Genomic DNA, 17,048 nt, shown 5'->3' with positions numbered 1-17,048 from the left:
AATTACTTGTTAGCTGTCATTCATGTTGTTGTCTTGTTTTCTCTTATGCAATAAAGCATTGTATTTCATATGTAGTGGGATTCTCGCTGTCGCTCCAGGATCCCACTCCATATGAAATAAAGTACTAATAACTAGGTCCCACATGTTGGGTGGGTCAGATCCCTTGACTGTTTGTCTGAGCTTCTCAATAGTATTTTTATTGGCAAAGATTTATTGATTTATTTCAATGAAATGTAATTTTGTATGTTGATGGCCACAAAAACGCATTTAGAAGAAGAACTACTAGAACGGTCTAATAAATCTCTCATTAATGATTTAATTCTGTTTAGTTTCACTGAAAATCTTCAAAACTTTATATATAAAATGCCCCGGTAAAAAATGACGTATGTTTTCAATAAAATTTAAACTCGTGTGAATTCGAGACAGCTGACTATCATTCGTGATAGCTGACTATCATTCGTGATAGCTTACTATCATTCGTTAGAGCTGACTATCATCATTCGTTAGAGCTGACTATCATTCGTGAGAGCTGACTATCATTCGTGATAGCCAACTATCATTCGTGATAGCCAACTATCATTCGTGATAGCCAACTATCATTCGTGATAGCCAATTATCATTCGTGATAGCCAACTATCATTCGTGATATCCAACTACTCATTCAACGCGTCTCTTAACATCACATTGCAATGTGTATTAAAATACAGCCTTCTTGATCGTTCAAATGAATTTCTGTATACACAAGAATTTTGGTACAAAATGTAGGACATGTTTTGCATTGGAAAGGTGATTATGACCCGAAATTGCGAAAAACGTTGTATCTACCTCGGTAGATATGCCGGTATTTTCTCGCACACAACGAAAAAATAACTTCATACCTACCTTGGTAGATAAATAACTATTATGCAACTCAGCATCATAATATGTAAAATTAGCAAACTTTAGATGGCTTTGTGGTATTAAACGTTGTATGAATCTCAAAGTACAAAGTTGCCTGCGGCCTCGTGTCATAATTACACATCTTGAGCCTAATAAAGTACTTCGCACTCGTTGTCATAAATCAATGAAAGTAAATAGATAGGTATGGCCAAACGTTCATAGCCGGAGCACATGCGGATTTGCATGGCGCCACCTCAAACGAACTCATTTCTAGTGCAAATTTCCACTCGAAATGAGTTCGTTTGAGGTGGCGCCATGCAAATCCGTATGTGCTCCGACTTATATGGACTGCTACTTATCTACTTTCATTGGTCATAAATAACTATTTCGCCACTAGTTGCGAAAAGAGTTTTCGCAAGTATTTCGCAACTAGTTGCGAAAAGAGTTCGCAACAAGTGAAAAGAAGAACCACATTACGGTATGAAAAAGTTCACTTTTCGCAGCACCGTTGCAGAAATATTTAATTGACTACTTTAAATTCTGTATCTGTATAGAGTGTTTAAGTAAGAGAGATGGCGACCTATACTTACATCTAGGGTCCGTTGCCAGATTCTTATCTATTATTATGTATTATTATGACATGTCAGCAGACCCCGAGTAGATTTTCCATCTCGATCTACTTCCGTATTGCGCCGCAAAACAAATCTTACAAATACGAACCCGGATCGATCCCGTCATTTGCAGCTACCACAAGCCTATTTGTTAAATCGCACGCATACTAAAAGTTTCTCGCCAGAAGCGACATTCGCGGAGAGTGAGAGAAGAAATGCATCCATTGTTTGCTAATTTTTTTTTCTGTCGACATTTTCTATTGTGATTTTTTGCTAAACAGGTAATTTTGTAAAGTGTATCCGTTGTCTCAGCACATATTCTGTGTAAATTGCTCAACATGGCACACATCACAGGGGTCAAAATAACCAATTTTATTAACATCGGAAAGACAGCTACTTTCAAAGAATTTGATCAACAAAACGTTCTAGCTGGACTGTTCGTAGGATGTAAGTTTTTTTTAAGTTTTTGAAGAGATTTCTGTAAATGTACGAAAATCGAACAAAGGGCACGAAAAAAATGGTGTCGTCACCAAACGAAGTAAACGCATTGTGCCACCGCCGTCGATAACAAAACATGTGCTTTCTAAGCAGAGTTTTTGTTATTTCAGTTAAAAAAAGTGTCGCCAAGGCGATCTTCTTTGGACTAGGTGCTTCAATGGAACAACTTTCACTTACTCATTATGATGATCTCAAAATGGCTGCTGGCCTTACTACGGTAGTAGAGCTCACCTTGAAACACAACGAGAAGGATTACATCTTTCAACGAAAGCTATTGAACCAAAACAAACAAGAGTTTGTGTACAATAGTATGTCCGTTGACGAAGATGTGTATCACGCCGAGTTAAAAATGATTGACTTCGATATGAGCAAGCAGATGCTGTTCTGTGACAGTTCAAACGTCCTTTGCAGTATGCTAGCAACACGACCACTCGGTAAGTGTTGTATTGCTGCTTATATAATGAACCTGTGTCAGAAATAGTACTTTGTATCGACAGATTTGATGAGTACCATCACCGGTTTGAAAATGCAAACAAATTCTGCGGTTAAGCACTTCCGTGGAATCAACGAATCGAAGAAGACTTTGGATCGTTTGAAAAAGTATGACAGTTGGTTGATCAACGGCATAAAGAAACTGAATGACGCATTACCGGAATTTCAAGAGTCACACGTAAGCTGTGATTCAGTGTGTGCGAACGGGAGAGTTTTTTTTGCTAACGAAACTCATTTTAGCCTGCTGAATTTTCCGCCTTCACAATTTCCAATTTGAAGCGTGAAGAAAAAGAAAGAGTGGCAAGGAAAGCCGAATTGGTGGCTTTGCAAGCTGAGTCAGATGCATTGAACGGGGTCATTCAGAGCTTAAGGGCGACAATTGAACGAGAAAGCGAACTTCGCAATCAAAAAACCGGAGAAAATTGGGATATGTTTCAGGTGAGTGTAGCATTGCATTGTCTGTAGCAAAGAATTTTAGTGTTTCGTGAACTAAACATTGAAGTTATTAACCTTTTTCAACCGGTACCCTTGGTCTGTTACTCTTTTTTTCAAAAAGTTTTCATACGTTTGATGCAGAATCTTTTACTTCATTAGTCTTGACAGACATTTCGACATAGCAACTCAACACTTATCTTTGCAAGGTTCTGACCAGGTTAAGACACTTGCAAAGGCGGGTGGAAACACAAATTTTGACAAATTGAACTAGCTCATTAAATTTGTGAGGTGGGGAATTATAGTTCAAGTATAAGTTCCACCGTGAGTTTCGTTTGACAGGGCTGGATAAATACTCATATTGCCTCATGTAAATGATTTGCAATACGATATGCTATAATAAGACAAACCCAGTTCGCGATCATTATTCATAATTAGCGTCTATTGTCAATAACAGATGATCAGCAGTTTATACATCGATTTGTCTTTCTTCTTCCAAAGTCTATTTTGATCATGGGGTTTGTCTTTCTTCTTCCAAAGTCTATTTTGATCATGGGGTTTACGTTCGAATATTTATAACTTAAAAATTTCATCGTTGCCTTGTTATTCAATAAAGATAATCGGCTGTACAAATATTGTTTTGCCCGGATTTCAACGGTTTCTTCAATTAACATTTTTCCGACTGAATCCTTGCACAAGTGGCCTAATGTCTCAAAGGCTAAACTTGACTCTTTGATTTTCGTATAATGGCTGTGTTCACGATTAACGCCGAGACACCGAGCAACACAAACTCAAATGTCTTGATCGTTCATCGCCGTACCAATGTTGCTTGATGGAATAACGTGAAGCCATCCACCTGACTCTGGTTCTTGCAGGGTATTGAAACGGGAGATATTTCATCACTTTGTCTATCTTCTAGAAACGGTGAAATGTCGATTGTCTGAACAGTAACGATTTCCATAGAATTAATTTTTTTTACAACAATAATTTCCTCGAAGGTAATTTACTGGAATCGAAGGTACTTATGCGAATCTGCTATTTCTCGATTTTTGCAACCTATTGAGAGGCGTTGAGAGGTGAGTTCTCGATGGTAATGAAATTGTCCTAGTTTTTTCATAAAGTAGGAATTCGCATGACTTACAAATCATCCACAGCCCCACAAGTCATCGTCTTAATTACACTGAGAAAAACGTTGACAGTTCTGTCCCCAGGTAATGTAATTTTTCATATAAAAATCACATTACCTGTGTCAGGTAATGCTGTTTTTGTATGAGAAATTACATTACCTGGGGAGAGATTATCTGTCACAGGTAATAATCTGAAAACTTTTTCGTCAGTGTTGGGACACTCCGATTATTCTGATACTCTTTTATAGCTAAAAACTTACAAACAAAACTAACCGGTACGTATCGTACCATATATCCGCGGATACAGCTTCATTTCCATGTAGGATTCGTCTGCTAATTAAATTTTAAATTCATTGCTAAATGATTTGATAACCATCTCTGTATAGAAATGATCATTCAATATTGAATTTCGCTTCTAAATATCTTTGTCCGAGAGTCCCAGAAACGATCATCAGTAAGCTCATATCATAGTTCATTAACTACTGTTGAATGTTGATTTAAGATCGATATCGCCAAAACTTGAACCAATTTCAAAACAACGGCTCAGCGATTCGGGCAAGCTATAGCTCGTTTGAATCGTCTTTCAATTCTGAGAAATAGGGATCTTTTACTTTTTCTGTTAGTTTCCCATTTTCGGAGTGAACACGTGAAAGTAATAGCATGTCAATTGGTCGTGAAAACAGTTTTTCGGTGATAGCTCGAGATAGAAATCTTTCTAAAATGTGAAATGTTGTAGGAATATAGGCCTATGGCAGACCTTCAAAACGAGTATAATCATCGGTAAGTACAGCCACCCGTTCTGGACTTATGACTCAAAAAATGGTGAATGTTTGGACAGTGCTGCTGGCTTGCAACAGAACTTTTCCGCGGAACTGACTATAGGGTGTTGTAGCTGGACTTACCCTCTTTCGTTCCACGTATAATACACCCCAGAAAAATTGTGTTGCGAGCCACAAAGTTAGTCGAAGTAAAATGTCGCTCCAGGAGACCCATATTTTTCAGTGTTTTCAACTTGTTTTTGGTCTTCAAACAGGCTGGAGAGATGGGAATGAAATAAACTAAATCAAAATTACATGTTTAGCTCGAAATAGTTTTGAACCGAGCGATCATGGGCCTTGAAGATGTTGCTTTCCTCCTACTTCGTAGTAGCTGGAAAACATCATTTATTTGACTTCATAAAAATATCAGGAACTCAATTGCTTTCACCGAATATGGGCTTATTGTAAAGCAGAGGTGCGCATCGTTCATTTACAGTCAATAAATGGTCAACCAAGATGTAATTTGTACTTCACAAGAGGTCACAACCGTTCCCAGCTATGGAAAATGTGTAAAAAATCCAGTTTTTTCACAAACATACTTTTTTCTGTGGAGATTTTAACTGCTTTTAGTTAAGGTCTTAAGCTATGTATTCTTAAAACAATTTTTTGTGTCAAAAAACTGGATTTTTTACACATTTTCCATAGCTGGGAACGGTTGTGACCTCTTATGAAGTACAAATTACATCTTGGTTGACCATTTATTGACTGTAAATGAACGATGCGCATCTTTGCTTGATAATAAACCTATATTCGTAGCAAAAAATTGAGTTTCTGTTCATTTTGTGAAGTTAAAGAAATGAGGTTTTCCACCTACTACGAAGTAGGAGGAAAGCAACATCTTCAAGGCCCATGATCGCTCGGTTCAAAACTATTTCGAGCTAAACATGTAATTTTGATTTAGTTTATTTCATTCCCATCTCTCCAGCCTGTTTGAAGACCAAAAACAAGTTGAAAACACTGAAAAATATGGGTCTACTGGAGCGGCATTTTACTTCGACTAACTTTGTGGCTCGCAACACAATTTTTCTGGGGTGTATTATACGTGGAACGAAAGAGGGTAAGTCCAGCTACAACACCCTATAGTCAGTTCCGCGGAAAAGTTCTGTTGCAAGCCAGCAGCACTGTCCAAACATTCACCATTTTTTGAGTCATAAGTCCAGAACGGGTGGCTGTACTTACCGATGATTATACTCGTTTTGAAGGTCTGCCAGAGGCCTATATTCCTACAACATTTCACATTTTAGAAAGATTTCTATCTCGAGCTATCACCGAAAAACTGTTTTCACGACCAATTGACATGCTATTACTTTCACGTGTTCACTCCGAAAATGGGAAACTAACAGAAAAAGTAAAAGATCCCTATTTCTCAGAATTGAAAGACGATTCAAACGAGCTGTAGCTTGCCCGGATCGCCGAACCATGGTATTCATTTTCACCAAAATTGGTTCAAGTTTTGGCGATATCACTCTTAATTCAAAGAGAATTGAGTGACAAAGTCATTCGTTCCAGTAATTATAGGCTACGATAATAAAAGTCCTTATACAGTGAACTTCACAATTATGCCCATTTTATAACCATACGGACATGCTACCCAATATAAATTTAAAGAAAAAAAAATCTTTTCCCATTTTTTTTTCAAACAAAATCAGAAAAATCTTTAACTATTCTCAAATCACTGTTTACAATCTTTTTATTTGACACTCGAGGTTCTCATAAAATTAGTATCATCAATTATCGCACAATATCTTCTGTTTTCTTATAAATTCATAAAATCTGTTTGAAAATGTTCACTAGCGATGGCAGATTCCTTAAACATCAAGAAAATCACGCCGAAAAAGAAAATCTGCCTAAAACTATCCGAAAGAAAAAAGAAACCAAAATGTTTCTCTGTATTCATTGCCCAAAGTTAGGTTCTCTCCTAAAATTTTTTTTATTTGATTTGGATGTCGAAAATTATTTTCAGTGTTTTCATACAGCCTGTGACAGTCAAAAAAGTGCATTTTTATTCTATACGTGTTTCATCGAATTCAGCTGTTTTGCCATTGTAATTTGTATTGTTAAAACAGTTGAAATCGATAAACACGAAAATCATAAAAATGCACTTTTTTGACTGTCCTTGGCTGTATTCTATCATACATCAAAATTTTGCTTATTTGTTTTCCAATTGTAAAAAGTATTGGTAAAGTTAGCAGAATTACCAACGTTTGTCAACATTCCATGTAAATTGTAACAGCTTCTAGTGAATAATTAAGATGGCGCGCTGATCGCATGTTGACGATCGTTGGTAATTCTGTAAATTTTACCAATACTTTTTACAATTAAAGGATAAATAAGCAAAATTTTGATGTATGATAGAATATAAAAGCGCTTACAATAATATTCCACATCAAAATAAAAACTTTTTAGGGAGAACCTAATTCTGTTACCAGAAATTTGCTTGCCCTGGCAAATAAAAATCTAGCGCCAATTTTGTTCTGTTTTTTGGTGTTTTGTTTCCTGTTTTGTTAGACAGTTTCTTCGCATGAGTGAAAGGAGGTAGTACGGACTAGAGTCACAGAATCTGCACTGATGATAACAAGAAAAAAAGAAAAGTCCAGCATAACTACCGATCTACATCAGAATTATTGTCGAAACCTTGGTTCGAAATATCAGTAAAATATGTTTGAGACAAGTGGGAAAATCAACATTGTGTAAACGACAAAAAAAGAGACTTATTTAGTTATTATTAATCAATCTTAATTATAAAAAAATGAGTTTCTATCTCAGAAGTATTGATTTTTTAACTTGCTTCAAAAAACTCTAATTTTACCAAATTTCGGGTCACTGTAAAGATTTTAAGTCGAACAAAGTTACATTTTTTCCTGATTCACAAGACAATATTTAAGGTCACATGTTTTTAGAGCTCACTTTGAATTTCACAATGATCATGCAAAACGAAATTCGGAAATATTTTTCAACTTTTTTCATACTTTCATCGGACTTGTAATAGCTTAATAGCTATTTTGCTAACTATTGCGTAAATGGAAATTTTGCACAATAGATGTGAAAATTGTCAGTCCGAGGCGAAGCCGAGGTTGACAACACATCGTATGCGCAAAATAGGCACGAGTTAGCAACAAGATTTTATGTACGGAAGCACTGAAGTACATAAAGTATTTTTTGGTGATAGTATTAAAATATTAGGGTATGTGTTCATGATAAAAAAATCGACAGATCTTCTGCTTTTGTTGAAAAAAGTTTGTATTTTTATGGTTTTAGCCAAAACACCTTTAAAGTGAATTTTTTGGGCTCAAGTTTTGCGCCAGGCTTTTTAAAACCCGACTTTGTCAATATTACTTGAGAGTATATGAATACAAAATATACAACATAAAAATAAGACTTGGAAGAATTTGTAAAAATTTAGGTGACATACTGCCCATACTGCCATGGCTATAAAAAGTTTAAATTTCATTAAAATATTGATAACGAAATCTCTCTAGAGTGATCTAAATTTGGCGCGATATTTTCGATTTCAAATTTTCCTATGTAATTTTAGAGTCATTTTTTTGCTCATAATTTTTTCCAGCGCCCCAATTTTTCCAGCACCCAGGACAAAGTCCCGAATTGCCCATGGCATAATCCGCCACTGGCCGTAACCATTGTATTCGTCACGAATTGACTCATAAGTAAAATGATAGCATGTGTACCTTACCATAAAAATTGTCGTAAAATACCATCGATTTTAGGCAATTGCCCGAAGACAATTAAAAGTTACCATAACAGAAAATCGTTGTTGCCGAAAACTATAAAATTCAGAAAATTATTTATGAATACCGGTATTTTCGGTATTTTGAAACGTTATTAAAATGGAGAATTTTGTTACGGAGAAAAGACTTAAGTAAAAATTAATTGAAGCTTATATGTTAAAGAGTGGGCATTAATAATGAGCATCCTCCAGAAAACAACCGAAAATGTTGTTTCAAAAATAAAACAAATACGTTCGTTCTATATTAAAGATAATACTCAGAAAAATTCAGAACTAAGAAATGAAGAAATACCAAATAAATCGACAAACTGTAAAGCCTTAGACCAAAGACCGGCTGAATTACCTAATATATTGCGTCACGATAAAACTAAAATATCGCAAGTTAAATAGTGAGGATCGAGGAGTAGTGGAATAGTGAAGCAAAACTTTACAAATTCGCTCATTACCTTCAAATATAGGGTTTCGGACGACATCCTTTTGACTTCCGTAAATTCGAATCCATTTTTAAGAGCGCTCACCCCTTGTCAAATTTTTAGCCTACATTTGTGCGCAAAAATATTCGTTTTTTGAAAGGAAAATTTGGTAACACCGTTTTTGTCGGTGGAAATGTTGCCAGTTTTAATTCTTTGGTCAAACCTTTTCGTGCGTTGATCTGACTTAATTTTACATATTTATTGATGCAAATAACGTTCGCAGGCACACCATTTAATTTCAAGGCAAACGATTCGCCAACAGTAAATAGTTCATTGACTATAGCGCTATTTAGTCTGCTTCACCTTCGTAAAATACCTTAAGTTGATCAGCTATAGCTTTGGATTTCTTTTTACTATACTTAATGCTGAAGTTTTACTTTTGTTTAACGCACACGTTGTATCAGCTCCAGAAAACGCATGAAGGAACAGAATGTTTTTGGTAGACTCACCCAATGATCGTTGAATCATGATTTGTTAAATCAACAAGAAAAATAGGTCTGAAGAAATGCCAAGAAATATCGCCGAAGTGAGGGAAAAACAGCATACCGAAATCGGAGGCATTTTCCAGTGGACTTTTTTATATATGCCTAGAAAGGTATTCAACCCTAGACGCCGAAAAAATTCTTTTAAGCTTGTGAGGCTGGTGAAAGGTTATCAAAAAACCGAAAACTTGCACTTTTCTTACACAAATTTCTGCATTTACACGAGCCGTACAGAAAACTTCAACTGCACTTTGTGGATTAATTTTAATCCCAATAACTCCCTATTTATTGAGCCGAGTACATGGGATTACCTTTCTAATGACACCCCACACGGCACTGTACGGCTCGTGTAACTGGAGAAATTTTTGTGAGAAAAGTGTAAGTTTTCGGTTTTTCAAGACCTATCGCTGGTACCTTTCCTTGTAAAGGCTATGCCTTTTTCGACTAAATTTTGCCTCCTGGTGCCCTTCACGCCTTTCTGCAGTCAGTTAGACACTGCCTTGAGCTCATTCTATTACTACTTGCAACCAAATCCATCTGTTCCGTTTTTAATTCAACAGCAAATTGAGCAACCAGAAGACGTGTCTGAGCTCTTACAAAATTGTAAATTGGTACTTGGCACACGTAAGATGATTCTTGAACGTTCGTTGGCGCAAGTACAGGAGCGTCTCAAAACGACTGAACGGCTATTAACAGAGCTCGAGGTAACAACGGGATGGACGGTTTAAACAGTTTAAATTTAATCAAAAAAATCTTTTCTTTTGGCAGCGACTGAAAAACGAATCCGAACGGAATATAACATTCATGAAGGATGCATCTGGAACGCATCGGAAAAGTCGAATGATACCCAGGGACAATTTGCTCAAACTCTATCCCATATTCCACGGTAGCGAGGAATTGGATATGGACAAACTCGAACTAAAATTGATAGTGAAAAAGGGAGAGTTGACAAAGATGAAGAACGAGCACGAAATTTTTCATTTTTTTGAACAAGTTTTACCGCAGCGCAAAATAAAGGAAATGGCAGAGCCGGAAAACATTGAAGAAATACTTGCCGAGTGCAATGCGGCCGTAAAAGACATTTTCCATCCGAAGGCGTACATGCCATCGAATGAAAAACTGAAATTGACGAAGCTAAGTTCGTTGATTCCCAGCAGCAAAGGCTTCTTGTTACATGGAACATTCCGTGCGATTGATGAACAGCACCAGGCGTTCATCGAAAATATTTTAGAGGATTATTCGTCTGTGATCGTATTGTTTAAAGACACGGCCGCATCCATTTATGATATTCTGAAAAAGGAGTATGCGGAATGGTACCCGAATGTGACATTTTTGGTGCTCAGTGAGTTACCAGAACCGAGAAGCAGAGTAGGGTATGTGGCACCACAGGACCATTGGTTGAACTACTGTACATTTACTCACACACATATCGATGATAAGAACCGTCGCAAGCTGATGTTCTACTTGGGTAAACAGCTTGAGATCTACCGCGTCGAATCCGTTTACGAAGTCAAGGAAGCATTCCGACATGCAACCAAGAAATATGTATGTATCATAGTCTAGGCCTACTAGCCGAATTAATGGTGGACAGTTAGTACTTGCACGACCTGAGCATGTAAAGTTTAATGGAGAATACCAATAGTCATGCGAAAACTTGACGTTTCCACTTTTCCTCATAAAAAACAGCCGACCGAATTCGTACGCATTTTCCAATAGAATTTTTGCCCAGAAAGGTATTCGATCCTAGAAGCCAAAAACACTTTCAAAAAAAATTCTTCGAAGCTTGGGTGGCTCGGAGATGTTCAAAAATCAAAAACATGCATTTCTTACAGAAATTTCTCCAGCTACACGAACCGTAAAATTTCGTGTGCAGTGTCATTAGAAAGGTAATTTTATGTTGTTTCAGGGCAAGTATGGTGTTATGGGTGTTTGGAAACATTTACGATGAAATATGAGCACTTAAACATTTCAATTTCTCATATTACATCGTCGACGCTTCCAAACCTCCATAATACCTTACTTGCCCTGAAACAACATAAAATTACCTTTCTAATGACACCCCACACGACCATATTCGGCCCGTGTAACTGGAGAAATTTCTATAGGTTTTCAGTCATTTTTCGTTTGAAAACTACAACTGCACATATGTCAGTTTGGATGAATTTTACTATAAACCCACTAAGACCCTTTTTGCCCCGGAAGTATATAACCTTTCTAATAACACCTCACACGACCTTGTACGGCTCGTGTTTCTGTAAGATATCTGTAAGAAAAGTGCATGCTTTCGGTTTTTGATCAGCTCCGACCAGCCATACAAGCTTCGAGGAATTGGAAAATGCGTCCGATTTCAGTCGGCTGTTTTTCAAAAGAACACCTCTAAAATTCCTTATCGTTGCTAAAGGTCGCTTCCGTGGATGGTCGTTTCATATACACACGTCACTCCTTTGGATTTGATATAATAAAATATATCAGACCGGGAAAGACACCGGAAGGTATGGAATTCGGTGAGTCATGCCAACGCCTGGAAGATTCAATCCGTAAGCTCAGTGAACTTACGCTCACATTTATGGAAACAGAGGTGAGTTGGAAGCTAAACCACCGACGAATAAGACGTTTTCGTAAGCAATGAAAAATAATCGTAAATTGTAGAATGTACCACGCCAGCCACCAGTGTCCAACACCGCCGCTCTCGAAGCAGAAGTGGATAAACTCGAACAAGAGTTTGCCGAAAAACTGCGACGCAAGAACGATCAACTGGAAGCTCTGCACCGTCACATAAATGAACCGTACGAGGCGCCGGACGTACAAAATTATGCTGATGCTCTGGTGGAAGAACAACACAGACTGGACTCTATTAATGGACGCATAACTGAAGGTATGCAAAGGTGGAGATTTTGGGCTGTTTAAATTGTTCATATTATCCTTGTTAGCCCAAGGTGAAATTGCACGGCACAGAACAGAAATCACGTCTTTGTTAGCGAAAATAGATGGACTGAGAAAAGACATCGATTTGAAAGGAAAAATTGCTGTGAATGAACAGGATATTGGTAAACACAACAAAACCATCAAAGAGGTATGTAGTAGCGAAATGGCACGATAATTCGAAAAAAAACAAGAGTGTTTGTGTGTGTAAGGGTTCTGCTGCGTTCTGTTGGAGCAAACGGTTTTCCAAACTCCTGTCGCGTACCAAATATTGCAATATTGGTCCAATTGAAAAACTAGTTACTGTTCCGGACTCCTGAGGTCATGTGCTGTACGCTAACACATTATTTGACTAAAATCCTCCGAGAAAAACTTAATATTGTTTCTCTTGATATTACATTGGATCTGTTGTAACGACATTATATTCGCGACATAGCGAAGCCTTTTTCTATTGATAAGGTAAAAGAATAGTAGACGATAAAAAATGACTGCCGTGGTACCGTTCCAGATGCTGTTCCAGCTGTAGAGCTCCCAGAAAGAAGGAACAAATCTGCATTTTCGCACCAACTTTTTTCCAAGACTTCTATAGACTTACAGCACAAAAGTACTGGGTTCATTTATATGTGGAACGAAGCTGCAGTGAAGGCGGACTCTCCAAACATTCACTATATTTTTAGTCATAACTCTCGTGTATCTACTCACACCAAGCAGTACGTGTACTCTACCTGTAGGTCTTGCCAAGGTCGACATTCGTACAACATTACATCAATTTAAAATAATCTTTTCTTGAGTTATTGCCGAAAAACTGTTTTCTGTACCCTCTGACATGTCTTTACTTTTGAACGCTGTTCACAGGAAATATTTCTTTTTCGAAAGATGCGTGTTTTATAGATTTGAAAGACGAATCCATCTAGCTATCACTCAGTAAAATCGGAGACCGCTTGTACCCCAATGTTCTGAAGTCTTGGCGCTCTTAAGAGCAGAGATATGTTTGGTGGATCTGGTAAGAACAGCTGTAGCACTTGGAATGAGTGAATTGACCGTATGAATGTTCTATTTTGATTTGTTTTAATCTTTCCTGTACCTCAAATGGGTTTCTTAGCTGTCCTAAGATTAAAAGAAATAACTGACTCCTTAAATATTTGAAAAAAAAAAATTGCAGAGCGAACAGCAAATGACAAAGCTGAACATGAGTGTTGCGCGACTTCAATTGAAAATTACAAATTTGCTACAAGAAGTAGCATCACTCAAATACAAGACCATAAAAACGGTCCTACAAGCTCATCAGGCAAACATAGATTGGACGACTGTCGATTGCATCACGGAGCCACGGACACTTTGGCAAGACATCCAAAATGGGATCTACATAGACCCGTAAGTCACACCCAATGGTTCGCATGGAATTTTATTGTCAAATTTTCTTCTTCTCCGTATGAAATAGACTGGTGATGCAGATCAACTTCAGTGATATGGACGACATTTTCGATCGAGACGTTTTTTATGCGTCTAGCGGATGGTATGCGGTAAGTACTACCAGCGCTCAAGAATTTATGTGTTTGTCACCACTCTCCATGATTTAATGAGTTGGTTTCTATTTCTGCAAAGGTACGAGATATATGTCAACAAAGGGCAACGGAAATGAATGTGACATATAGTGCCGCCAAAGCAAAATTACAAAATTGCGAACAACGGTTTAACCGCCTGCGAGCCATCATCATCAATCAATGTAATCATTTCAGCATCCTAATCAACACAATATTGAATGATATTGGTAGAGAAATCCATCCAAACGACAACATTGTTTATGAGATCAACTTCGATTTTGACGCGATGCTCAATAACAATTCCGCGACATTTAAAATAAAAATCGACGGTGACGTCATTGGTTTCAAAGCTTTGAGTAAAGCGGATCGATTGCGAACATCTTGGCTGCTTTTCGCCGCTTTGAACGAGTATTCGAAGGCGCCATTCGCATTCATTGACTTGGAACAGATGGACGACGAGGGTGCAAAATTGATTTATCCCATCATCCGACGAATGTCAGAGAAATGTCAGCTATTCATAGATGTGTCTTCAACGCGTGACAGTACCCTGGCAAATGTGCATTACGGGTTGAATCCGAATGTGAGTTGTTGCGAAATTGGCTCATGGATTTCACAATTCATAAAATTTCTTTCATAATTTTAGGACGGTTATAGCGATGATGGTCAGCGATTGACGAAAGTTATACGACACGACAGCACTAAATATGTATATGTTGATGTTGAAGGCAACGTCGACCAACGTGATGGAACCGTCGACCAACGTGATGGAACCGTCGACCAACGTGATGGAACCGTCGACCAACGTGATGAAACCGTCGACCAACGTGATGGAACCGTCGACCAACGTGATGGAAGCGTCGACCAACGTGATGGAAGCGTCGACCAACGTGATGGAAGCGTCGACCAACGTGATGGATACGTCGACCAACGTGATGGAACCGTCGACCAACGTGATGGAACGTCGACGAACTCAGATTAATACATTTATAATCGATAATTCGATTAACTTAAATTTGAACACGTTGTTCCCAACTTGAATTTTGACGATTAATATTCATCTTAATTTCTAAACTTTTTGTACGTAGGATGCTGTAAGCTTCTACATCGTAAATGTTAATAAATGTTTCTCAAGTGAGAATTATGAGAGTTATGCATCTGATTCCCAGTAATCTGTATTTCACGTAAGATGGGTTATAGGCTTGTTACCTAGGTAATAGCAACAGCTCAATAACTAAAACTAAGGATCTTTGGCAGTCGTTTTATCCTCACTTAATCGCAACAGTATGACGGCTAAACTTTCAGATTTTCCTTTATGCCTGTGAATTTTTGCCACTTTGGGCTTTGTGTGAGAGTTTTTTGCACCACCATTCTATTCGGTGTTCGATTACCTTTCAAATGAAACAAAAATCAGGGAAAACAGCGGCCTCAGTCCAAGACCTAAATTTAAACTTTTTTCAACCAAACTCTATTCGGCCTTCGATTACCTTCTAAATAAAACAAAAATTAGGAAAAAAAGCGGCATTTGTCAATTAATATTTGGACCTTTTCCAATACCAAACGTGTGCGCCTTGACAATCGGTGCATGCCTGGGTGATTCCGGTAAGTTCAATGTTTTATATTGATTGATACAATGCTAAGATATTTACAAAGTTATTGAATAGTTATTTATGCAACACGTTGCGCAATGGGATTGTTTTTGTCACTACATGTGAAGTCTCGTTTCACTCGTTTGATAACTTTACATCTAGTGACGAAAACAACCACAATTCCAATCGTATCATTTTCAGGAGCACCATTGGTCTGCAACGGAAAACTTGCTGGCCTTTACTCAAGGACTAGTCCATGTGCGTTTGGGGTACCCGATCTTTATGCAAGCGTTGATGCTGTTCGAACTTTGATCTAAGCCAAGTAACGCGCGATTCAACGAGAGCTCGAATAAATCGAATAAAGAATTGAGATACACTCAAAGAGTTAAAGCAAGCTTGTACATTAAGATTGTTCGATGTAGATTATGTCAAACCTGTTGACGGCCGAGCTTTTTCAAAACAATAAATTTTCAGTTTTTCGTTGGAAAAATCAAAACGTTTAAATTTTCTTCTATATTGTATCATGACAATGGGCGAAAGTAGAAAAAAATTCGCTGCCCGCCCTCGTAATGCATACTATTTTTTCAACGAAAAAACGTGTGAAACCCAAGCCAATGTCTAGCCTGATACTAATGTAGTGTTTGTCAATTAGCCAAGTTGCAAAGGATGTGGAAGCAGAAGGAGTACAAGAATTTAGATGAAAAGACAATACAGTTTGTTCATTTCATTTTTACACAGTTTCTAAAGATTGTCGATATGTCAGAGTTTTTAATGTACCCAGTCAATTAAGTTCTTCCCAAATTGCGCAATATTTGAATTCGCGATAGAAATTTTAAATTTTGCGCCAAAAATTCATAATTTGGGAAGAACTTAATTGACTGGGTACATTAAAAACTCTGACATATCTAAAACTGTGTAAAAATGACATGAACAAACTGTAGTCCATGAATTGATTTGAAAAGCCGTACAATTCACACCGTAAGTGCGGTCGAAATTCAAAATCTTTCTCACGCCAGCCTTTCTAACGCAGCGTCATTTTCAATAAGGAAGCGTTGAAATGTATTTTTCGGTTCACTTTTTCATCGACTGGTTCACTTAAAATTCAAATTTTAGGAACACTTACGGCGTGAATTAATAATTCGGTAACAGTAAGTAAATCTGCTGCAGTATACGTTTGCGTCACAATTCACCTCTAGCCTTCGGTGAAACCAGAAGATGAAGTTTCACTTCACAGTCGGAAAGACAACAAGTATCGATTCGCTGAACGGTTCTGATCTTTACTATTTTACAGGGTTGGAAATGGAATCGCTTCTAAATTATTTACGGAAATGTTGGAAACTTTCGCCCCAATTGAAGAAAGTTTGTTTTGGTGCAAAAAGGATGCCCTGGTTATCACCTTATAGAAAGTAAAGCACAACATCGATTTAAAAAATCATCAT

At 37.5% G+C, this 17,048-nt stretch overlaps 1 protein-coding gene across 1 annotated transcript; it reads left to right on the top strand.

Annotated features, from left to right (window-relative positions):
* Window positions 1–1,563: 1,563 nt before the first annotated feature.
* LOC119085541 lies at window positions 1,564–15,146 on the top strand. The gene is made up of 13 exons (XM_037195954.1): window positions 1,564–1,937; window positions 2,099–2,422; window positions 2,486–2,658; window positions 2,721–2,918; window positions 10,118–10,261; window positions 10,326–11,102; window positions 11,959–12,135; window positions 12,207–12,432; window positions 12,488–12,630; window positions 13,642–13,853; window positions 13,921–14,002; window positions 14,085–14,603; window positions 14,667–15,146. The coding sequence occupies exons 1-13, from the start codon at window positions 1,829–1,831 to the stop codon at window positions 15,000–15,002; spliced, it is 3,420 nt and encodes a 1,139-aa protein (XP_037051849.1). The 5' UTR covers window positions 1,564–1,828; the 3' UTR covers window positions 15,003–15,146.
* Window positions 15,147–17,048: the final 1,902 nt, after the last annotated feature.

Source organism: Bradysia coprophila, unplaced genomic scaffold, assembly GCF_014529535.1.
Source record: "Bradysia coprophila strain Holo2 unplaced genomic scaffold, BU_Bcop_v1 contig_94, whole genome shotgun sequence".
In the NCBI taxonomy this organism is placed as follows: domain Eukaryota; kingdom Metazoa; phylum Arthropoda; class Insecta; order Diptera; family Sciaridae; genus Bradysia; species Bradysia coprophila.
This window is presented reverse-complemented; position numbering and strand designations above follow the sequence as displayed.